General features: G+C 38.0%; 1 protein-coding gene and 1 pseudogene across 1 annotated transcript in view; one reads left to right on the forward strand and one right to left on the reverse strand.

Moving 5' to 3' along the window:
• The first annotated feature begins 393 nt into the window (after nucleotides 1–393).
• Nucleotides 394–980, forward strand: LOC118593834 (annotated as a pseudogene).
• Nucleotides 981–2,453: 1,473 nt separating this feature from the next.
• Nucleotides 2,454–24,819, reverse strand: part of LOC118594278 (T-cell receptor-associated transmembrane adapter 1) — a 35,287-nt gene continuing 12,921 nt past the window's right edge. The window contains exons 3-6 of the mRNA XM_036204112.1: nucleotides 19,808–19,844; nucleotides 9,065–9,126; nucleotides 6,268–6,356; nucleotides 2,454–3,702 (exon numbers count right to left, since the gene is read on the reverse strand). Coding sequence (XP_036060005.1) covers nucleotides 3,445–3,702; nucleotides 6,268–6,356; nucleotides 9,065–9,126; nucleotides 19,808–19,844 — 446 coding nt within the window. The 3' untranslated portion in view covers nucleotides 2,454–3,444. The remainder of the gene's footprint in view (nucleotides 3,703–6,267; nucleotides 6,357–9,064; nucleotides 9,127–19,807; nucleotides 19,845–24,819) is intronic.

Raw genomic sequence — 24,819 nt, forward strand, 5'->3', positions numbered from 1 at the left:
AAAAATAAAGGATCAAATTATGACCAAGTAACTTCAAATAACCTGACTTTACAAGAAATGTTCAAAATAGTTTTAAAACAGCCATCATTAAAGTACAACTTACAGTATCTTTTGCCCAATAAAAATACTATCTTTTAAAGAATCAGAAAGCTCTTTTTTTTTTTTTTGCCACATCTACTATGAGAATGAAGACCATTCTTTTTTTTTTCTTTTTAAGATTTATTTATTTATTATGTATACAGTGCTCTGTTTGTATGTATGTCTGCACACCAGAAGAGGGCACCAGATCTCATTATAGATGGTTGTGAGCCACCATGTGGTTGCTGGGAATGGAACTTGGGAACGCTGGAAGAACAGTCAGTGCTCTTAACTTCTGAGCCATCTCTCCAGCCCATGAAGACCATTCTTAACAACCAAACAGTCAATGTTCCAGAAAATGTTTACACTACTCTGAGGGGGCACACAGGTAAGTCTCTAATCACATCAGTGTAGAGCTGAGTCTCCTTGAAAAGAAAAAGAGGCTCCAGGTTGACAAATGGTAGGTAAGCAGAACAGAACCGCCCACTGCTCAAACTATCTGTAGACATGTTCACAACATGATCCAGAGCATTACAACAGTCTTTCACTACAAGATGAGATCTCTGAGTACACACTTCCCCATCAATGCTGTTATTCAGGAGAATGAGTCTCTGGTTGAAATTCAAAATTGATTGGGTGAAAAATACATCTGCAGTGTTCAGATGGAGACAGGGGCTGCTTGTTCTGTTTCTCAAATCTAGAAGGATAACTTAATCTTTGAAGAAAATGATATTCAACTTGTTTCAAATCAAGCAAGCCACACAATTCAAACCAAAAGGTACCAGGAAGGTTTGGATGGCATCTACGTGTTCAAAAATGGAATAGTACAGATTGTTCAGAGAAGCATAGTTAACTCAACCTTGGGAATTTTTCACCCCATGACAATGTCTCTAAAAATTTAAACAATGGCTTTTTCAGATGCACAGCATGCCAAGGGTGTTACTTATTAAGCGGTGTTGTTTACTGTGCGAGAAAAGCCATGAGGTACAAGAAAACCCACTATAAGAGTTTAGTAAGGGAAGAGAACAGAAGAGGGTGCTTAGGCCTGTGAAAAGATCATGCAGGAAGAAAGGGTGGAGGGATGAGTGGGGCCACACATGTTTCCCCACACATGCACATATAGGCTTACATAGCTATGCCACTCATGCGCATAGATTACGTGACCATGCAGCTCACGAATTATGTAGGAATAGATTATGTAGGACATACGGCCCTAGGATGACTAAGCCTCTTGCCAGCGCTTGCGTGGTCATGGGAGAGTAGCTAGGAATTCTAACAAAGGGAGTATTATCATTCATTGATCTGGACTGCAAAAATAGTTAAAGAAATCCTTTAAGCTAAAATCTAGGGTACCAGACAGAACCCTCCATGCGTACAAATTGAGATTCCAATTTCATGGAAAATTTATTCTTTGTGTTAAGTCCATTAAAGGAAATTAGACATTCCAATTACATGGAAAATTATGAAGATACCTTTTATTATTTTAATCTTTTTAAATGGCAATTTAAATAAAAACATATGACATCAGAAAGCCTACGCCCATGAAGTGTCATCAATATGAGTGACTTGACAAGATCTGAACAATGGTGATGCCAATGGACGTGCCAACAAGGAGAGGGCCAAAAGCTTGCAGTTTCTCAACTCTAGACAAAGAACTATGGGCAACAGGGGAATGTTCAGAGTAGGAGAAATGGTCTGCTACAGGTAGAGCTTTCCAATTATACATATACATGTCTGTAACAACAATTAAAGAAAAAGAGGTCACTGAGAGAAAGCAAGAAAGGATACACGGGAAAGTTTTGGAAGAAGAAATGGCAAATTATATAACTACATTTAAACTTAATAAAATTTAAAAACACTATAAAAATGTGACGTATGTAAAATCCATAGCATATAGCCAGAAAGGAAAAAAGGGTATGTTGTGCCCAAGCTTCTCTGTCAAAGTAGCCTTTTAAAATACATATTGTAACAAGTTAAATATGCTAATTTTAAACTACCAACAAGCCTCTTTCCTCAGTGGAAGACAATAGAAGCTATTTTGTTTTTGATAGGGTTTTTTGTGTTTTGTTTTTTTTGAAACCTGGTTTCACTCTTAACCCAAGCTGACCAGAAATTCACTATTCAGGACCAGATGGTCTGGAACTAATGGGCTCTTTCTGCCTCTGCTTCCTGCATGCTAGGATCACAGCTAAGCACCTCCACCCCATGCTGAGGTTTATTGAGTTAACTGTTTGGGAGATGATGTGGGCTAATCCTTTAGAATTTAAACTGTGTGCATAGTTTTGACACAATTTCTGATCTTCTAGAGTTCTGTCCTGTGGAGATTAATGATATGAACACATATTTTTAAATATATTTAATTTCCTTTAGGGGACTTAACACAAAAAAGAAACTAGGTAAGTATCCAGACATGTCTTGGAACATTCTCATTAGAATATTATTTGTGTACACATAAATAGAAGCTTGAATTAAATTAAGTAGTCTTCAATATTAGTGGAATGAATTCTGATTGAATCATAAATGAGATACAACGCAGACTTTACAATTACGAGACAGAACTTGGGATGAAGCTCAGTGATCGTTTGCTTTTTATGTGAGAGATCCTGAGTTAGCTTCCAGCAGTAGCACAGACAAAATACAGACATTTGATATAGTTAAATATAGTAGAAGTAAAGCCAGAGCACCTTGATCCATGAAGAAAATTTAAATAACACTCATAATCCTCTACTTTTAAGTAAAAACAGAGAAAGGGAACAACTGATACATATACATGGTTATGTCCGTTAAATATTCACAAACACAGAAAAAAAGCTATTCATATTATAATCTCTGGCAGTAGAATTTCTAAGTTCTTTTTTTATTCTTGTAAGGAACATGGAACTTTCAAGTTTTGAACTAATTATGTTACTTACATTTTGGAAAAATACCCCTCAAGATTATTCTACTTTTCTTGGCAATGTACTTTCAATATGAAATTTCTAATTATTTATACACATTGATGAAAGAGGAAATGTTCAACTGATTAATAGTTTAAGACATTGGCTTTTATCTTTCAATCGACATATCCTGGAGCACATATGTACTTTAGATTTTTAAAAATTTCCTAGGTATTGCTATACATTTTGGCTTTGTTATCAAGTAACTTAATTTACAAACTGGATTTTATTATTTTACTTCTCCTACTTGGATATTTTTTAACTGAATTCATGTAGCTAATTTTAATGACACTAGATTGAGTGTGTGGAGACACAATCTCTGAAGGAAAAGGAAGCTTCCATCCCATCGACGAATGAGCAGACTGTCCTTCCAGTCCTCTTGTTTTCTTAACCCTCTCTGATAGGGTGCTTATCAGTCAGCTGGATCCAGCTAGATTACAGGCTCTCTCTTGGCACGGATCAATCCAAACAGTCTTGCAGGATCATCATGAACACTTTCCTCTACTGCCTGGTTATCTAGCGGGGAACTTTCTACCAAATTGATCTGAGAAATGTTGGCATCCATTGCACACACTTGGGCATCCTTTTCCCTGTCTAACAAATCAGCATTCTGTTTCCTAGGTCTTCTGCGTTTCCCCTTGAAGCTGTGATCCAGTGTGGCATAGCACATCTGATCTTCGGCACGTCCCTGAAAAGAAAAGGCATGTTAGTTTTTCATTGTTGGTCTATTCTTTAATTTCCAAGACTTCTATAAATTTCCATGGCCTATGGAAAAAAATTTTTCTTTTCTCGCTTTAGTTACCTTATTTTGCCAAAGTTGACAGTTAAAACCAACAACAAATCAATAGTTAATTCAAGACTTTTGAGTTGAAAAAGAAAAGTATTTAGATGAAGCTTCATGGATTTTTTTTCTCATATTCAAAATTTACATGAACACATTAGACCGTTTCTCACCTGTTTATATATTCATCTTCACCTCAAGCAATTACTATTGTGTTTTATCATGCAGTGTCATAGTAAAAAAAAAAAATATCTGAGACAGAAGAAAGGATCATGGCTGTACATTCAATATTTACTTCAGACTTCCACTATGCTGGCTTAGTTGAAGGAATTGAGGGTGCATAGAGGAAAGGGTAAATGAATGTGAGTTCCTAGCAAGAAATAGAAGCCACAGGGGATGGAAAGAACCCATCTAATTCCACTTAGTTCAGAAATTAAAGGGAAAAACCAAGCAAAGGAAGTTTCTGTTGTTCTGTTTTAATATTGAGATCATTTGCACACATGCTAGGCAAATGATAATGATCATTTCTAGGAAGAAAAAAAATAGAGGAAAATTAAAGATGTAAGATCCTGAAACTCAGGAGAAATAATGCAGGACATAATTAGTATTGGTCTGAGAAGGGAAAAGATGCTTTTGCTAGAGAAAGGAGGTGGGACATCCACCCAAGACCAACAAACAAATAAAAGGGATATCACATGTGTATATCCTTAAAGTTCACAGGATATGGGAACACTTGGGGAATAATCTTATTCCTAGGTTTTCTGATAAACTCGTAGGACTTAATTTTTTGATGGGAGACCAAGATACTCCAATTACAGTCTCTGAACCACACACATAGTTTGCAAAGGGCAAAGAAATGCCCCATGTTTCTCAGAAACCACTCTTCATTCAGCCTACAGATATTATTGTAGATTCTCTGTGCTTTTGTAACCAATCAGTGCATGAGTATCAGAGTAGCAAATGGTCAGGACTACGCTGATAAGGTGAAGTGGAGCAATTGGGAGAAGAGGACTTCTAATGAGTGAAACTAAATTTATAAGAACGTTATAGAATAGAGACTAGTTTTCTGAATTGTGTCTTTAACTACATAATTCATAAAAGAGCAGGCTCAAAGGTGTTACATGGTTTTGCATCATTTCCACTTGAGGAAAAGCCAGATGCAGCTCAAAGAAAACAACTCCATGCAATTTCCATGTATTTACTCATAATTTATACTCATAGTTCTTGGTATAGTTACAGCTAAAATGGTGTAGGTGGGTCTCTACATTTCTAGATGGTGTAATTACACCTTACTCTCCTTCAAGAGCTTTCATTTTATTATCATGAGTTTAACAGCAGTTAAAGTTTCTTTGTCATGTAGCTTTTCCTACATTAAAAAAATAAAAGTGCACTTTAAAGATTTGCATTTATGTGTATATGTGCGTATATATGTACGTTCTCTCTGTCTCTGTCTCTGTCTCTCTCTCTGTGTGTGTGTGTGTGTGTGTGTGTGTGTGTGTGTGTGTGTGTACATGCCTGCAGAGGGCAGAGGGGATGTCAGATCCCCTGGAGCTTGAGTTAGCAGTGACTGTGGGCTGTTCAGTGTAGGTTCTAGGAACTGAACCCCAGTTTTAGGTAAAACAAGCACTCTTGCACTGAGTCACTTCTCCAGCCCCTAAAAGCATATTTTATAATTAACCAAATGTCAGATTGCATATGTGGTGTTTTTTTTTTTTATCAAATATCACTACATCCTGATTTCTTAATAGAATTGTTGAGAAGTCTGATTTCTTATAAAATTCTTGTAGTGAAAAAGGAGAAAAATTCTACCACAATGAGAAATTTCCAAACTGTGACCTATTTTAGAACAAGAATCTTGTATGTAAGATGAATCTGCCTTTGGATGCTGTTTCCTCACATAGTATCTGGGTGCTCCAGGACAAGCTTTTCTTTCTTTGCAAGTTTTAAAAACTAGGAATTTTAATGCTGTCTCCTTCATAGAACTCTAAGCAGAGACTGCAAAAGGGGCACATGAAGCAGAGCTGTCACAATTGCTGTCACATGCCCATGACTAGTCTAGTGAGGGGATATGAGAGAAGAGATTTTGGAGAAGAAAGAATAATACTTGAACGTTTGGATGCTTTCAGAGCATTATACAAATTCATATATATATATACACATATATATACATATATATACATATACATACACATATATATATATATATATATATATGTATATGCATGTATGCAAAGACAGGGCCTATTGTTCTTTGAACTACACCTAATTTTGAGTCTTCTGGTGTTGTTTGAGTTTTGCTCTTGCTTCTGTATTTCCCTGTAGAGTTCAAGTCTCAGAATTTGACATGTGATTCATGCTGCATAATTTTTAACAGGCTGCTCCAAATGTATATCAGAAAACACCCTTTGTGCTCTTGAAACATGTCCAGGTGCTTTGAACTGGACTAGACTTAACTCATACAGAAAACGTCACCTGTCCAGATGTGGTGGCTTCTTGCATATCACTTGCGTATCTTTGTGGTCCAGCTTTCATTTGCTCATAGCAGCCCTCATTTATTGCTTCTTGGGAGTAGAGATGATGGAGATTTCCGTGAAAAAATGAAAAGTGCTGGTGTAAATAAAATGAATGATCCAAACAATATTTAGCTAAGAATACACAGCCTCAAGAATTATTTAAGTAGTCTTTTAGATGGATATGCAAAGAAGTTATGAAAGCATAAACTGTTACTAGCAGATCAGACAGAGAAGTGTTTTGTCCACAATATTACTGACAGATGATAAGAAGCTCAAGATGGAGACTGTATCATAAGGATTTTCTGTACCACGACAGCATGTAGAAGTCTCATCTGAACTACTGTTTAAAATGATCTGAGATCCAATAGAGTTAAAGGGTTGCCTGTGTTATCTACTACATGGGTGTGGCTGCACATGGTACCCTAGCATAAAGCATGGTGCTTGCAAAGTCCATCAATGATGATAGTTTTGTAATTAATTCTATGAATAATATGCTTTATCCAGAAACATTTAAAATACCTCAGTCTAATTTTGAACAAAATGTGGTATTGTGTTCCCCCAAAATATTGTGTACCCTAATAAATTTATCTGGGGTCAGAGAACAGACAGCCACTAGATACAGAGGCCAGAAACTGGTGGCACTCACACCTTTAATCCCAGCACTTGGGAGGTAGAGCTAGGTGGATCTCTGTGTATTCAGGGATACAGCCAAGCATGGTGACTCACGCCTTTAATCCCAGGGAGTGATGACAGAAAGCAAAAAGTACATAAGACGCGAGGACCAGGAACTAAGTTAGTTAAGCATTTGGCTGTTTAAGCATTTTGGCCGGTTAAGCTTTCAGGCTTCTAGCAGCAGTTCAGCTGAGACTCATTCTGGATGAGGACTCAGAGGCTTCCAGCCTGAGGAAACAGGATCAGCTGAGGAACTAGTTAGGTGAAGTAGATGTGACCTGTTCTGTCTCTCTCTGATCTTCCAGCATTCACCCCAATACCTGGCTCCAGGTTTGTCTTATTAATAAGACTCTAAGATTCATGCTACAACAAAATGACTTAGATTCTGGTTTGTGTCCTACCCACCAGAAGCATCTCAGTTAGACAGGATTGTTTCACGTCCTCAGGATTGTTCAATGCCTTTCGAAGGATCTAGAACTTTTGTGCAGTGTCGAAAAGTCAATAGACTTATGCCCACTACATTCTTCATGCTAGTTAACCATCCTATTCTATATCTTTATTCTCCCAAATACATCCCTATGCATGCCTACTTAGAGTGGCTAGTTACCCAGCCAAAATGTACAATGCATCAATTTGACCTCAGAAAGGAAGATATATTTATTATACCAAAAGGTACCTAATAATCTTTCTACCCTCTCTAAAAAACAACATGGGAAAATAGCCTAGAGTGATGTTTCTCAAATCATGGTCCATGGGAAACTAGCACCTGGATCTTGTATTTGCTTGTTAGCAGGTTTCTTTCTTTCTTTCTTTCTTTGTTTCTTTGTTTCTTTGTTTCTTTCTTTCTTTCTTTCTTTCTTTCTTTCTTTCTTTGAGGCAGGGTTTCTCTGTGTAGTTTTTGTACCTGTCCTGGATCTCGCTCTGTAGATCAGGCTGGCCTCAAACTCACAGAGATCCACCTGGCTCTGCCTCCCAAGTGCTGGGATTAAAGGCATGCACCACTGCCGCCCAGCCTTGCTAGCAGATTTCTAAACCCAGTCCAGAGCCTGTGAGGTCAGCATCTGGAAATAAACTCCTGGCATATTTTGGTTTGGAAAGTACAGATCTGATGGGCTGTGGGCCATCAGAACTTATAGGAACCTAAATATGAAGGATGAGATCATAATTCTGCAACATAAAGCAGAAGGAACATTATTTTATTATAATATTTCTGGTTTGTTACAGTGTAGAAGTTAGAGGATATTCATAATGGAAAGAAAGACAGTTAAATCTTTGAATCATTATAAAATTCCCATATCTCTAACTTTATAATTCTATATTGGTTTGGATACATAGATATTATGGTGTTCTTCGATCACAGAAAACCTTTGTATTTGAGACAGAGATCTGCAAGCAGAATAAACTCAGAGACTCTGCTCGTGAGCAGAGGGAAGGCCCATAGAAGGGTGGCAGCTTCTTTCATCAGCCATGGGATCAGATCCCAGCTGCTGGCTCTGAGCACTTGAGTGTTTTGTTTTGAGAGAAGGTTCAAGTGAAGAGCACTTGTAGAAGAATAAAAGCACAAACCACTTAGTGATGACTTGCTTCTGCTTTCTCCCCAGCTGCTATCAATCCAGCCCCAGGTTCTCCACTTAAAGAGAACAGGCCATAACACAGGAAACTAGAGAAAGTGTTCATGGAATTTCAGTGGAATTCTAACAGTCCTAACAGGACTATATCACCTTGATTTTATATATAAGAACATGAAATACACACTGTTTCTGTGAATCATATTCTGTTCTGTGGCTTCATTTCATGGAATTCTCTATGTGTTAAAATTCATGAGACTAGAACCTTCTATTGCTATTGCTATTCTAGTGGTGATGTATTGTTGTTGCTACCGGTGTGAAATGAAGCATACAGAAAGACAGGAGCTGCTGGCTCACATTGACTATCACAGTGTAATTCACAGTGTGGCCCTTGCAAACACATCCTATGCAATACACTATATATAACTTATGGCTTCTAGAATACCTAACTGTGATGGTTTTAGAAATGGGATACCTCAAATTGTTGACGTCTAGTTATAGAAAAATAAAACTTACCTGGGATTATATTATCTAAGTTACCATAAATTGGAGTATCTTCAACATAATATTCTTCAGCTCTATAACAGGGGGAAATAATTTTCTCTGTTAGATAAAATCTACTTTACACATGCCAAAACATAATTACTAAGTAATAATTGGTTAACTAATAACTAATTCCTCAGCTAACTTCAATAACTAGTACACCATATGTTCTTATTCAGTCTGAGACTCCTATGGTAGAAGTGATCATATATGAATAAGTGAAAGCATGAATCATGTATTCATGTATGTGTGTATGTGTATGTATGTATGTCTGTGTATGTGCATATGTATGTGTCTATGTGTGTCTGTGTGTATGTGTAAATTAAAAGTTGAGATTGGAACCTTCTTTCAGGAATAAGGCTAGTAAATGATTACTGAGAACTGTTATGTATTAGGGACTTTTGGAAGCACATTTCATAAAGTTTGTTTGTTTGTTAGTTTGTTTAATTATCAATGCAATTCTAACAGACCGGGACTATATCACCTTTATTTTATATAAGAACATGAAATACACAAATTTTACATGATTTCTCGACTTCAAGGTCACAAGATCACAAAAGTTGAAAACAGCAGAGTTAGGATTAGAATGCAGGTTGTCTGTGCTGTTAATTGTACTGTCTGTTTTCTTGCTACCAGTACAGCTCTGAAAGGTCCTTTAAAACTACGCCGGGCCGCGATGTAGCCTTTAATCCCCGCACTCGGGAGCATAGGCAGGCGGATCTCTGAGTTTGAGGACAGCCTGGTTTACAAAGTGAGTTCCAGGACAGCAAGGACTAAACAGAGAAACCCTGTCTTGAACTCCCCACCAAAAAAAAAAAAACCAAACCAAAACAAACAAACAAAAAACCCTACATTTGGTAAATGTTTGATAAATTTGCTAAACTCTATAGACTCAGATTGGTAGATGGAACATAATGATTACATTGGCAACATATTGACACTTATTTTTTTCTAATGTAACTATAAGAAGCTCGAGACTCAGATAGATTAATTTATTAACTTACTTTTATGAACAATATCAGAAATAATTACCAGTTATGAGAATTTCCCTCTCTGCCAGGGTTCATTTAACCCTTGGGCCAAGCCTATAGAAGAGTATGATTCCCTATATTGTACACACTAGAAATCTGCAATGCATGGGAGTTAAGTATCCAGACACACAGCAATTGTAGAGCTAGGGTCACAATGTGAATTTGATTGCAATGTCCTATGCTCTACCCATATTCTAAGAAAGTCATGCAAAAGATACATAATCTAAAGACTTTAGGGAAACAGTCCAGAAGACCCTATAAAGATCATAGTTTCCTGTCGCTCTAGTCAAGAGAGTTAACAGGGATATGAGAGTATTGGTTCTTATTAACTTTCCTTCTTGCTTTATGTGACTAATACTATCATTACAGTAAGTACCTTACCAACATCACCAGCTTGTTTACTGATATCACTCTTATGACAATAGCCTTATTGGCTAAATTTTACAGTGGCAGGGTAGGGACAAAGGAACATATCACTTGATAACGAAATTTTATGAAATAGCACCCACTGCTTTCACTTTGAGATTACATGTCACCGAGAGCTGGAAGGAATTATAACCAAAGGAAAAGGAAGTCATCCCAAGGCATGACACCAGTAGTGCTTCTCATATTTCTTAAAGAAGATAGAGTACATATAAATACTAAGTAGGTCTCCTTAAACAAATAACAGTTCAAAAGATGCCCACACAAAATGGTTTGGAAAGGCTAGATGCTGGCCCATGTTTCACTTATCTGATAGTGAAGAAACCATTTACAACACTCTTTCCATCCAGTACACCTTAATACTGGAACCAATCAATGGTCTTGATCATGATTTTCCTCTGGATATGCAGAAAATATTATAGCAAAAGTTGAAGACTTTTAATAAGATGAGCCATCCATTTTCCCAGCCCACAGAGATAGCAGATACAACCTGCAAATGATAAATCATGTCCAAAAAATGAATATCACTCTATTCCCTATGAATGAAAATAAGATGTGATTTATAATGCAGTGCCCTGTGTCTGCAGGCTGGTCTCAAGTGATTAATCACCTCAAATAAACTATTATTCAGAAGCAGCTGCTTAACGAACAAATTAAAAAACGTGTTTTTACTTGGCAATGCCAAATAGCTCAAGCTTTTTGCAGACATGTAATAAACTTCAACAACAAATGTTTGGCAATGTTTTATATGGGAGATTACAGTAATTGCTGTTCTTTTTTTCCTTCTGCAATGCTGAGAATCAAATGTCAGATCTTGTGCATGCTAAGTAGGTATCTTTCCTCTGAGTTATATACCCAGCTTCTATAGTTACCGCTTTTTAAAAAATTAAAAACTGAGCTCAACTGAGAGAATAATTTACCCTGAGTTTGGGGTCAAGTCAGACTCTCAGTCCGGGCATGTCTAAAGAGGACCTCTAGGTCTGGAGAGATGGCTCAGAGGTTAAGAGCACTGACTGTTCTTCCAGAGGTCCTGAGTTCAATTCCCAGCAACCACATGGTGACTCACAACCATCTGCAATGAGATCTGGTGCCCTCTTCTGTATACATAATAACTAAATAAATCTTTAAAAAAAAAAAAAGAGAGGACCTCTAGCCATTAGGTACATTTACTGACACTTCAAAATTGTGAAATATATTATTGTAACCTTTTTTATTATCCAAGTTTTGAGCTTTCATTTAGACCTTATCCAATCACTGTTTCAAAGCATTTACTTTATTTACATCAATGTTTTGTGATCTGAGTATATTTGAGTAACTCTTAAAAAATTACTTCTTCCTGGATCCCCTTGAACTTCAATCCTGTATGTTCTAGCTGTAATACTTACAAATCGAGGATGTTAAAATTACTTAATTCTCCCCAGCCTCCAAATTCAAGAATATAATACAGAGTTCCAACACCCAAACAAAAAGGTAAGGATATTTCTGCAAAACTAATCAAGTTGTTCTAAGGAGTTGGGGAGTTATCAGACTAGGGAAAAGAGCAGGCTTGGGGTCTATCAGAAGCTGATATTGACAAATGTTAGCTCAATTTCCTTAAAAGGCATTTTTTGATGAGGTAGAGACATAAGTTCAGGTTGCATTGGCATCTGGATGCTATCTACAACCATGACGGAGGCTGAAATTACTTGGGGAATGAATACTGGTAAAAAAGCAGATTTCTAGGGGAGTGCTGACACTCTGGGGTTTCAAAGATCAGGAGAAGGGACAAGGGGGAAGAAGCTACTAGAAAGGGGAGTGTACAGTGCATTGGATGTAAGAGAAGCTACTGTTCTTATCAGTTTCCTAAGTAGAGTTGAAAGAGACATTGCCTGTGTCTGTAGGAAGCATGGTTCTTTTGTTCTGAGCAAACTCACTGTTCTGGTTGCACTGGAAACACAGTAAAGAGAAGAGTGCTTTTGGTTGGTTGTTGTTGCTATTGTTTGTTTGTTTTTGTTTGTTCTGGTTTTTCAAGTTTCTCTGTGTAGCCCTGGCTGTCCTGGAACTTGCTCTGTAGACCAGGCTGGCTTCAAACTCAGAGATCCTCCTGCCTCTGCCTCCCAAGTATTGAGATTAAAGGTGTGTGCCACTAGATGCCAGGCCAGGCTTAGTTAAGGTTTTATTGCTGCAAAGATACACCATTATCACAATAGCTCTTATAAAGAAAAACATTTAACTGGGGCTGGCTTACAGTTTCAGAGGTTTAGTCCATTACCATCATGGTGTGACATGGTGGTATGCAGAAAGACATGGTACTGGAAAAGGAACTGAGAGTTTTTCCACAGATAACAGAAAGAGACCACCACACTAGGCCTAGCTGGAGCATAGAAGACCTTAAAGCCCATCTCCACAGTGACATATTTTCTCAAACAAGGCCACACCCACTCCAATGAAGCCACACCCACTCCAAAGAGGCCACACCTCCTAATAGTGCCACTCCCTATGGGTCAAGCATCTAAAACATGATTCTATGGGGCAATACCTATTCCATCCACCACAGGAAGCAAAACCAAAGAGGTTTCTTGGTGACTCAGAGGCAGGGAAGTGAGCTTTTCAAATAGAAAGTGCCACAGTCCCCAGGGCTACAGATGGGCCAGCAAAACAAAATTAAGATCTGACCCTATAGAATTCAATGGTCACATTGGCAAGAGCTGAGGCAGTGAACTAGAGACCCAAAGACTGAATGACATAGATTCAAGACTTTCAGAAAGAATGGGGGAAGCCAGCAAATATGATCAGAACATAGCTGTATTATCATGGTTGGCTGTAAAAGGTATATGGTAGACAGGCAGCTAGGTAGTGATGTATCATCAGGCTGATATTTTCTCATTTCTTATTTTTTTTAAAGCATGGGCAATACAGTCTACTTATGTATTAAGGCAAAAATACAGTGAAGCAGAAAGAATATTGAAACAGAAGAAAAAGAGCAAGCTACTATGGGTATTCCTGAATATATGATTGCTGAATTGTTACTTTCTTCATCAAGAACTGTGGGACTGGCATTAATATCTTGGACAGAGAGTGGGAGGGCTGAAAGAAGAAGGCCATGATCTAGAAGAAGCATATAAGCCACAGAAATATTTCCTGTTGGCTTGAGGCAGGAAAGGCATTGTATTGTTCCCTGTGAAAGGGACAATGACTGGACTCTCAGAGCCATGTTGTCCAACACCAAATCTTCATCCCTATGATCAGTGTTCAGAGTCTTCTCTGATATGTCTAAGTCTTTGTGGGGTTAGACACAGGGAGCTCATATCGTGTAGTTGGAATTTTCCCCAGTCCTGCTCAGGCCCACAGCAGCTCAGACCCAAGTAAACACACAGCGGCTTATATTCATTAAAACTGTATGACCTAATGACTCTTGCTAGCTAGATCTTACATCTTAAATTAACCCATTTCTATAAATCTATACTAGCTTACCGGTATCTTTACATCTTGCTTCTCATGGCGGCAGCTGGCAGTGTCTCCCCTCTCAGCCTTCTACTTCCCAGAATTCTCCTCTCTGCTTATCCCACCTATACTATACTTCCTGCCTGGCTCCTGACCAATCAGCATTTTATTTATCAATCAATCAGAGCAACAAATTCACAGTGTACAGAAAGACATGTCCAGCAATATTGCTTGTGCTTTGGAGTGCATACAGAAAACCTTCTGGCCAAAGGGAGAGAAGACAAAAAGATATGCCCACATGAAGGGCTCTGATGCAATGGGGAAAGAATCCTAGAACAGTAACACAGAACCAGGGTGACTGTGGAGCAACTAAGAATGAGGGCCAGGGGCATGGCTTGCTAAGTAAAGTACCTGACACTGAAGCACAAGGTTCTGAGTTCAGATCCACAGGAGGCTTACAAAAGCTAGGAATAGTGATGCAAGCCTTTAACCCTACCTCCCAGAGCAGCTCCAGAGGGGAGCTGAGGAAGATGGATGGAAAGGGTTCACTGATCAGCCAGTCTAACCCAAATGGTAAACTCTCAGTTCTGTAAGAGACCTTGTCTCAACAAACAAGGTGCAGACTGATGAAGGCTGACAATAACGTTGATGTCTGGCCTTTTCACAGACACTGACACCTGTGCATACACATGCATTCCCCCTAAATAAAAAAGAACTTCTTGGGGGAGAAAGGGGAACTTCACAAGGAGCACTGGCTATCTTGTAGTTACATAAGTTACACTGGCTGGGGCTTGCATCACAATAATAACAGGAAGCTGGATATTTTGGAGATACTTCTGAGTACCTGTGAGGCATGCTTATTGGCCCTCCCTCTCCACAAACTGACCTCAAGGCTCTTTTGCTGATGAAGACAATACCCACACAACTCATCGAACATGGAGAAGTTGAGTTAGAGCCTTCACCACAACGTGCTAGCATCTTTGGTACAGGGAGGAGCTCTGTATACTACCAAAGTAGAAATGTAAACACCAACATAACTACAAACCTTTTGAGTTACAGTGCTGCCCTGCCTTCAAGATATGCTAGTGCGATGGTACCACATATCTTGTGGAAGTAGCTAATCCTTGTCAGATTTGACTGAAGGCCCGCCCACTCAGCAGAATGGAACCCATACCCTACACCGCTTGGGTAGCCAAGAACTTGAGACTAGATATCCTAGGGACCTAGATAAAACTAAATGCCTCTGTTCTACTGAAATTACAGCCATAAAATGATTCCTAATGACATTCTGCTGTACTCAGAGATCAGTCCCTTACTCAGTAGTCATCAGAGAAACTTCTTACAGGAGATGGGAACCAATATAGAGACCCATAGCCAGACAACATGCAGAGTATGAACTCTCAGCCCTAAATGTCTCCATCAAATCAGGGAACCCTGTGAAAGAAGAGGCAGAGTGTAATAACCAGAGGAGATAGAGGACACCAGGAGAACAAGGCCTTTAAATCAACAGAATCAACACAAATATGGACTCACAGAGATTGAGGCAGCATGTATGGGGCTTTCATGGGTCTACACTAGATGGGGGCCTAGAACTGAAAGGAGTAGTGGACACAAGCCCTCGTCCCTAGCCCAGAAGCTATCTCCAATTGTTAACTACTTGCAAATGAAATTTGGTTTTCTACAAGGGCGTCTTACTGAGGAAACTACTTTTAAGAGTAGGAGGCATGCCCATCAATAGATGGCCAACAGAAAACGAACTCAAAGGCATCACTGGAGGTGTCTTGTCAGAGCTTTTCTGGTTTTATTAATTATTAATTAATTATTTTTAAATTTTTAATTATTACATTCTCTCTGTCTCTCTGTCTCTCTGTCTGTCTCTCTGTCTCTATCTCTCTCTGTCTCTGTCTCTCTCTCTCTCTTTCTCTTTCTCTCCTAAAGGTCCTTTGCATATATATTATGGCTTTCAGTTTAATGTTCTTTTGGTATTCCTGAGTGTGTGTCTCTGCATCTCTATCCATTTCTTATGCTTTTTGGGGCTCTTTTCCTTGTTTGTTTTGTCCTATTCTAATGTGTTAGTTTTGTTCTATGTTTTATCTTACTATCTTTCTATTATCCCTTAGAAGTTTGTCTTCTAAATGAGTGACAGAAAGGGATTGGGTCTGGATGGAAGAGGAGGTGCGGAGGACATGGGATGAAGAGAAGGAGAGGAGAGCATATTCAGGATATATTATATGAGAAAAAAATCTATTTTCAATAAAAGGAAAAAAAGGAGAAGATCCCCAGCCCATATATTCTTACAAGCTATTGGGTCAGCAAAAAACACCTGGGAATTCACTGTCTTAAAGAATCCCAGTCTGGAGAACTACTCTAGAAGACCATTAGCATAAATTATGTTAAGGACGGGATTTATATTTCATTAGTATAGTCAACAAAGATAAAATTAAGAGGGCCTGTGCCCTGTGGAGTTCTAAACATCCAGATATTGTCCTAAGGTAGAAAGGCAGCTGAGCCACAGTGGTTTGTGATAAGAACAGTCCTGTTGTCTCCATGAAAAATATGTGACACTTGGAGAAATACTGAAGACTGAGAAGTAATGGGGCAGGTAAAGGAACCACAAACAATGCAGCTTTGTAAATTGGAGCAAGACAGGCTAAAGATGGACCGGGGTTTCTTAGACCTCATATCTCACTCATCAGAGTTTCTATCCATTACCCTTACAAGTAAAATATCACCATATTTTTCAGATGCTAAACCTGAAGCTTACAGATGCTGAACATTTCCTCAAACACACAAACAGATGACTGTAAGAATTCCACTAAATGTCTGAATTCCTTGGATCTCAAACCAGCAATACATTTCCTTACACAAAGAGAAAAGAGGTAAGGATTGTATACAATTTATTTCAAAGAAAAATGAGGCAGTCCAAGGAGAGATAACACAGAGTACATATTTTATTTTCTGTTCTATACATTCGGATGTGTTGTTGTCCTTGGGTTGATCATATTTGTGATCTTCTGGTACAGAAAAGGCAGGGGCTTGGGGAAACAGGAAGAGCAGAGAAGAAATTTCTTTCCCTCTAGCATAGCTTCCCAGCTTGGTAGCTGTTGTAGAGCCAAGGAGAGTGAAAAGGGGAATCCAGGATGATAGACTGTCTGTTTGCTTCTGTCTAACTGAAGAGGCTTTAGTAATTTTAGCCCCACCTCAAAGAGATTGCTTTCTACTTGTTTTCTGTTGATAGTTTTACAGTTTAGTGAGTGGAGATCATGGTAATTTTGTTTATAAGAGTCTCAAGTCCTCCCTAACAAAAGTGTTTTTAATCTTCAATCCATACAATTAAGTAGAGGAGAGTAGTTATATGTTCAGAAGTCTGGGAATTAACATACCTTTTGGAGGTAGTATCTGCATTGTATATTCAATTTTTGCCAAATGGGGATGCATTACAAAAGGCAATAGATATTTAAGGAATTTATTATCAGACAATAGATGATTAAATCTTTGAGGAAAAGATCTATGTCTTTCCATTTTGTCCTTTTATTTTTGGAAGACTACCCTCCAGGTGACTTTGGAACATTCCTGTCACATTTGTAATGCTCAAGGATAACCAGGGTGTGAAACAGAGGCTACAACATCATGGGATGAAGAACTGGCTGGAAAAGCCCAGGCTTGGCTTCAGTCTCCATAGAGACAGGAGCCTTAACAGCTTTAGCTGTCATTTTGCCTCTGGGGTATAAAAGCCAATGCTGGCTGATTTCTGATTTTGCTCACATACAGTGCAAGTAAGACACCTGCAGATGAGATGCTGTGCCCCAGGCAGCATCCAGGCAGCATCTGTCCTAGCCTCTAGGAACCATTCATGATGAATGTGAGGACTCGTTGTCCCTTACTGCACAATTGTAATGTATAAACTCTTTCCATGAAACACCTTGTATGTATTAGAGTCTTCCTCACTAGATCCAGCAGGTAGGAAAGTGTAGCTAAAAAACACAGTGGGTTGAAGCATTTAAACTTCTATACCTGATGATCGGCATGATGGTGATTTTTGCTTTCCTTCATGTAGAGGGAGTTTACTCTTTGGAAATCAGTGATCTTGGTTTATAATGTCCTAGTATAGTGTGTATTCTTGAGGGATTATTTGCAAGATGAATGAATGTTACATAAGCTTTAATCCCATATCTGTAGTAGAGACAAAAGCCTATTTACATTGAGATGGGGATTATACAAATTTTCCTTTTCAATTCTTCTCATGCTGATACTAAAGAAAGTCTTTAACTAAGCAATCAAATCTCAAGACTTCTGTATCTTTTTTATTTTGTTTTTTAGCTTTTGTATTTTGAGGTAGGCTCACTTGAAACTCAGAATAGACTTTCCTGTCTCGCCTTCCTAGTGGTGGGAATACAGATTAGTGCCACCAGCGCACCTGGCACTTTGTATCTTAATGGCCCTTCAAACGTCAAGAATCAAGTTAATCAGAAAAGAGATAAGTGTTCTCATGTTTGTTTTTAGCAAGTCATTCTTGATGGCATGAAATTATCTCACACTAAAGATTCCAGTATGAAGAATAGTCACAAAAATCTGTCTGCAGAGAATCTACCTGCAACCATATCCTGGATCTATAGGAGACATTTTAAACAGAGCAGAAACTGTTATAAAAAGCCCTTGTAGAGTCCAAGGGCTTCAAATCCTGTCCTGTCCTGTCCTGTCCTGTCCTATCCTTTCCAGTTAGAAAGCTTGTCCAAAGAATTCTCAGTCCATCATTTCAGAATTGAAGAATCCTGCAGGAAATACTCCTTGTTTAGATTTTCATTCCCAAAATGAAATATCCAATATAAAGTGATACATTTGGGTTACAATATACTACCCAGAAAAATGAAATTTCTTTGCTATGATTCATTTCCTAGAATTTCTTTTAAAAATACAATTGTACAAAAATTGTACAAACTGGGTATGGTGGCACATGTATTTAATCCCAGCACTTGAGAGGCAGAGGCAGGTGGATCTCTGTGAATCTGAACCTAGCTTGGTCTACGTAGTGAGTTCCAGGATATCCAGAGAGACTCTTTCTCAAAATAAGAAATTAAAATGATGTATTATACACTTTCTCTGTGACTAAGCCAGGAAGTAGTAAAGAGATGAAATAAAGTTTAAGTATTATTTTACTGTATAAATTCACCACAGTTAACTATTGATTGAAATCATCCTTGCAAACAACATGCCACTAAGCGCGCGCGCGCGCGCGCGCGTGTGTGTGTGTGTGTGTGTGTGTGTGTGTGTGTGTGTGTGTGTGTTTTCTATTTGTTTTGTTTGCTTTTTGAAACAAAGGCCCTATATACCCCAGGTTTCCTCAAAATTCCCTATATAGCCCAGGCTAAACATAAACTTGTGTCTTTTCAGTCTTGACCTCTCCACTGCTGGTATTACTGGCATGAGTCATCACGCCTTGTGACATACCTTAAGTCTTACAATGTTTTATGGACTTCCTTCTACTCTACATTCTGAAATGCCATATAATGCTATATAAAATTAGACTGTACTCTTAAAGTTTCATCTCAGTTATAATATAGATATCTGTATCAGATATTAATGAGAGTTTTATAGATGTCAGGTTAGACTATACTTTTTACTCTTCACTCAGCTCTTTGTTTGGGTTGATGTATTAATAACTGGATGATAATGTTATGGCTTCCAATTTTCAGATGAGAGTAAAGTAATTGTAATTTACTGTTCATTTTCTTTTAGATCAAGTGGTAACATTTCTGAGGCAAATCCACATATTGCTACATAGCATTGTTACTTTCCTTATTAGTTGGAAATCATAATGCATTATCCAGTTTTAACATACCTTGGAATGTAGTCATCAGAGTATCTGTACATTTTATCTGAAAAATATTAAAAATATACAAATTAAAAGAAATGTTTTCACATTTAAAAATATTTTACAAAGTCTTCTGAGAGGAGCTAAGCCTTGGTGTAAATTAACAAATATGGTCAAGCCACAGCAGCTACTACTAATTGAACTGGGGATGATAGGATTTGGAGGTGATTTGGGAGTCTCCAAGGGGTCCCTGTGCTAATGTTTACTCCTCAGGATGACAGTATCACAGAGTGCACTGGAAGTTTTAAGAGTGGAATCTAAGGGAAAATCCTTTAATCACCCAGAATGTTGCTGCCAGAAGGGATTAATCATGTTCTCATGTGACTGCTTGGTAATTCTTAAAAGATAATCATAAACAGGAACAAAACTGGCTGCTCCTCTCTGTCTTCTGGCTGAAGATGTGATCAGTTACTCTAATGTGTACCCTTGCCATTGCGATCTGATATGAGGTGACATAGTCAAGGGGTAGAGCCTATGCTATAACTGTTCGGACTCTGAGTTTTCTAGGACTATAAGCTAAATAAAACATTTTTCTTTATAAAATTAACTGCCTTTGGTGTTTTGTGATAGCAATATAGTGGATAGAGACATCTCCCTTTCTGAGCCAATCAAATTATGTCTTGATATTTTGAGATGAAAACAAGACAGCTTGGGCATAGTATTGAGCCAGATGCATGACTAGTTTGTGCACAGAAAGCAATGAGGAAGACCTGAGACTTCTATGCCTGAAACCCTCATTCCTGACTGTTGTGGAACATGAACATAGTTTCTGCCTTTGAATCCCACTGACACCTCTGAGTTCTTCTGTTACTTCTGTTTTTGTTTGTGTTGGTTCTAATAGACCTTTCTAACAACAACAACAACAATGACAATAATAATAGTAATAGCTCAAAATGAATCTTGAAGGTGGTAGCTCAAAGGCAAATACCTTGCTAAATGTATCTGTTTATTTTAAAGAGATGGGGAAATGTATTTTTGAGGCATTTTTTGAAAGTAATAGGTTCATGCTAAATTATTGAAATTAATGGACTTAGAGATATTTAAGGTACAGTTTTGATGCTTAATATCAACTTTATTTTAGAGATTTTATTGTCTATTCATCAATGACTTATATATTAAACTAGAAAGATATATGTGATATGACATTTATCATATTTGAATAGAATAACTATATATTTATATATTAAATGTAGTGTATATATATGTTTATTATCATATATAAGCTAGAAGGATATATGTAATATGACATTGACCATATTTGAATTTCCTACCTCTAATGAGGCATAAAATAAAAATTAAACTTTTGCTGAAGTTATTCTACAAAAATAAAGACTGGTACCCTCTCAGTTCCTGACATCAGAAGCTAAATGGCCTTACAACTTTAATATGTGGAAAACACTGTGACCCGGGAAAGCACTAGCAGGAACCATGTAAAATAATTGAGCTGTTCACCAAACAACTGGGAAAGATAATTTTAGGTGAGCATGTGATAATGTAGACTTCATCTCCAGAGAGGTTGCTGACTATTACAGAACAATTAGCTGAAGTGTTTATGCAAGTGGTCACATTAGTGAAAAACGGACATGTTTCATGTCAGTGACTGGGGAGGAATTCTGGGGACAACCGAATGAGGGATTTTTTTTGCAGAACATGTCTTTTAAGCCACCACAGAACCCAAAATAATGGAAGTAATCCATTTAGGATGTCAGAAATATGGTTGTTCTAGCCTTTAGGAAATGCCCTACCATGAAACTTCATATAAAATATGAAGTTACTTCCAGCTACCTTCCGATTAGTCTTTTGAACATGAACACTGATGAACCCTGGAGGAAGCCTAGAAAGGTCAAAAATGACACATCACAGTAGGCCCAAGTTAATGAAAGTGCAGCAAAGTCAGAAAACATAAGAAAAACAACTCATATCAATAACACAAGAAGAAAACATGGTCAGGAAATTATAAAGTGGGATGAAAGTATGACATAGCATGTATTTATTTCTATACTTAGAAAAAGGAACCACTGACATTCAGACTAGGAACTTTTAAGATTTCTTTGGTGCTGTGTTTTAAAGGAGAAATGTCCCCCAAAGTCCTGGGCATGTGGCTACTTGGTCTCCAGCTGGTCTCTATGTTTAAGGGGGTTGGGAGGTGCAGCATCGCTGCAGGAAGTATGTCACCAGGGATGGGCTTTGAGAGTTAGATGCCATCACCTACTTCCAGCTAGCTCTCTCTCTGATTTGTGCCTGACTTTGAAGAGGTAGGCTCTCAATTTCTTGCATGGGCTGCCATGACCCTGGCCTCCCACCATGTCAGACTGGTATTCCTCTTGAGCCATAAGCCTATCTCCTAGCATTTCCTAAAGGCTAGAACAACCATATTTCTGGCATCCTTAGTTGTCCTGATAATGATGTTTCATCATATCAACAGAAAAGTATCTGATGCGCTTGGAATTTTAAGTACATCTATAAGAATATAAACTCTAGGATGATGTCTCATGGAACATATCCATGGTTGTGGATGAGCTAATATTGGATTGGGTGTCAGCTCTGCAGGGCACTTGCTATGTGACAATATGAAAATTATTAAAAAACTATGCTGATCAATTCATCTGTGGAACAGAATAGCAAAACCTAGACCAGCTTCTTGGAGTGGATATGGAAAATAATTAAAACAATGTCAGGGCATTTTATAAAATGACAATGCTAGTTATCAATATCATGTGGTCTAAATCCATATCATATAAACCACAATTTGTGCTCACTGAATTGTAAAGTGTCTTCATAAATGAGTTAACCAGAAATAGACTCATATTATTCAGTTGATAAAGTGAAATATATAATATAATTAAAGTTTGACTTTGAAGAAAATCACTGAAATTTCACCATTACACAGAAGACTGCCATCGGTCGAACATTTTTACTAATAATAAAAATTTGAGAATAAAAATAAAGAATAATTTTTAAATTAAAAAATTAAAGAATATTGCGCCATGTAGCTCCATCGGTAGAGTGCTTGGCTAGCACACACCAAGCTCTCAGATGGATCCCAGCACCGTATGAGCTGGTCATGGTAGTGCCTGTCTCTAATCCCAGCATTTTGAAGATCAAAATAGGGGAAACAGAAGTTCAAGGTCATCCTCTACTACACAGTGAGTTTGAGGCCAGCCTGAGGCACACAAAACCTGTTCACAACATTAAACTAAAACAAAAGAATGTCATTTAGTAATAAGAATAATGAAAACTAGGTGTCCCACAAAATATTTTCTCAAACTGACAAATATTTTTTTTTTATAAAATAAAGACTTTTCGGTAAAAATAATTATAAATATGCATTTTGGTGCCTGGAAAACATACTCATGTAACGTTTGACAGAGTAACTCTAGAGTAGAGAAATATAGTTGAATGTTTCATCCCTAGAATAAAAAAGAAAAGAAAAAACTATAAAGTTCTGTGAGAAAAGTTGAATAAAAGCAACTATGGACAAGATATTATCTAATAGCACGGGGTCCTTAAATAGGACGAAAGATGTCTAAAACAATACAAACTAACAAGAGAAAATAAATGAATATGGGATATTATACATCATACAGCTGCAGAAGAAGCTCTGTGAAAGAAGACTTTAAAAATCCAAGGACACTGCATGCTGCACTAGCCTTAAAAAATAAATGTGTATTTGGATGCTAGCTAGCCCATCACTACTTGGGTAATTTTAGTTTTACAGTCCTTTCTAAGCAGGTTAATAGCCAATGATCTCTTGCTAAGCATGAAGGTGAGCAAGCTCAGGCTCCTGCAAAGACCTTCCCTGTCACAGAGGCTCAGAAGTTTATTTATGAATAAATGGCATGATTTAAATGCTGCCTAGTCATCTCAGTGCTATGTGGCTAAATTGAAAACTATGCTCTGCTACAGAGCAGCAAAGTGTGCAAGATCATGAGTGAGAAGAGCTGGGTGAGGTTCCACTACCCTCCCCTGTGATAAAGATGCAAGGCTTGTGGTTGGTGTATATGTGAGAGGCTGCAAGGCAAAGACACTTGCTCTTATGTTTCCCCTTTAGGGTGTCCACTCCTCTCTGCACATCTGTTACAGCAAGAAACAGCAGCACATGGCTGGAACTCTAATACTGAATTCTTTCTTCTGACTCATTTCAGTCAAAAACATGCCACAGTCTAGTGAGAAGAAGGTTGACTGATAAGACCAATACACACATAAATTACATGCTTGTTTAGTCTTCTCAAATCAAAGAGAAAGAGTTGAACAAATAATATTCTTTGGATTTAATAGAAGAAGAAAAGACATTATCAGGAAAAGAAATGAATATACTCCTCCTAAAGATTTGGACAACACATTGAATAAAAATATAAATTTGCGTTGGAAAGCAGAGAGAGGACTCATTTTCACAGCTTCTTGCTAGCTGCTACAGAAAGCATCAAGACAAGGCTTGTCATGTCTGATTGAATGCGTGGATATTACACTGTTGCTGGAAGGAGAGTTCCTTTTGTAAGCTATTTAATACACCCCAAAGTTTCTTCACTGACTGTTGGCCAAGGAGGATTCATTCCATGCAAGTTTCTCAGCCACAAAGAGTACCATAAAGATGCTAAGATAAAAGTGACATGAGGCCAGTAGCAGGAGCATTCCATTTACAGATCACGTGGGAGAAAGCTGGCTGATGTGACCAAAATCTCTTCTAACCTGCCTTGCCAAAGAAAGAGAGCAAGCCTAAGTCTTCAGCGTTAGGAAGAAACTGAGCATTTGCAGAGACAATTCCAGCTGCCTGTAGCCTCTGGAACAGAAGGATGGTATTATTTGTTCCTGTGATTTGGAAAAGAAGGCAGGGCAGATAGTCACACTTGAGGAAAGCTGTTGGGAGGGGTTTGGGCAGTCGGGAAAGTGAATGAGAGCAACTGGTACTTGTAGAGCTGTGGTGAAGCTTCTCTAAGGCTGATCATCTTACGTTTGCACATCAATCAATACAGTGGGTT

This window comes from Onychomys torridus, chromosome 12 (genome assembly GCF_903995425.1).
Source record: "Onychomys torridus chromosome 12, mOncTor1.1, whole genome shotgun sequence".
Taxonomy (NCBI): domain Eukaryota; kingdom Metazoa; phylum Chordata; class Mammalia; order Rodentia; family Cricetidae; genus Onychomys; species Onychomys torridus.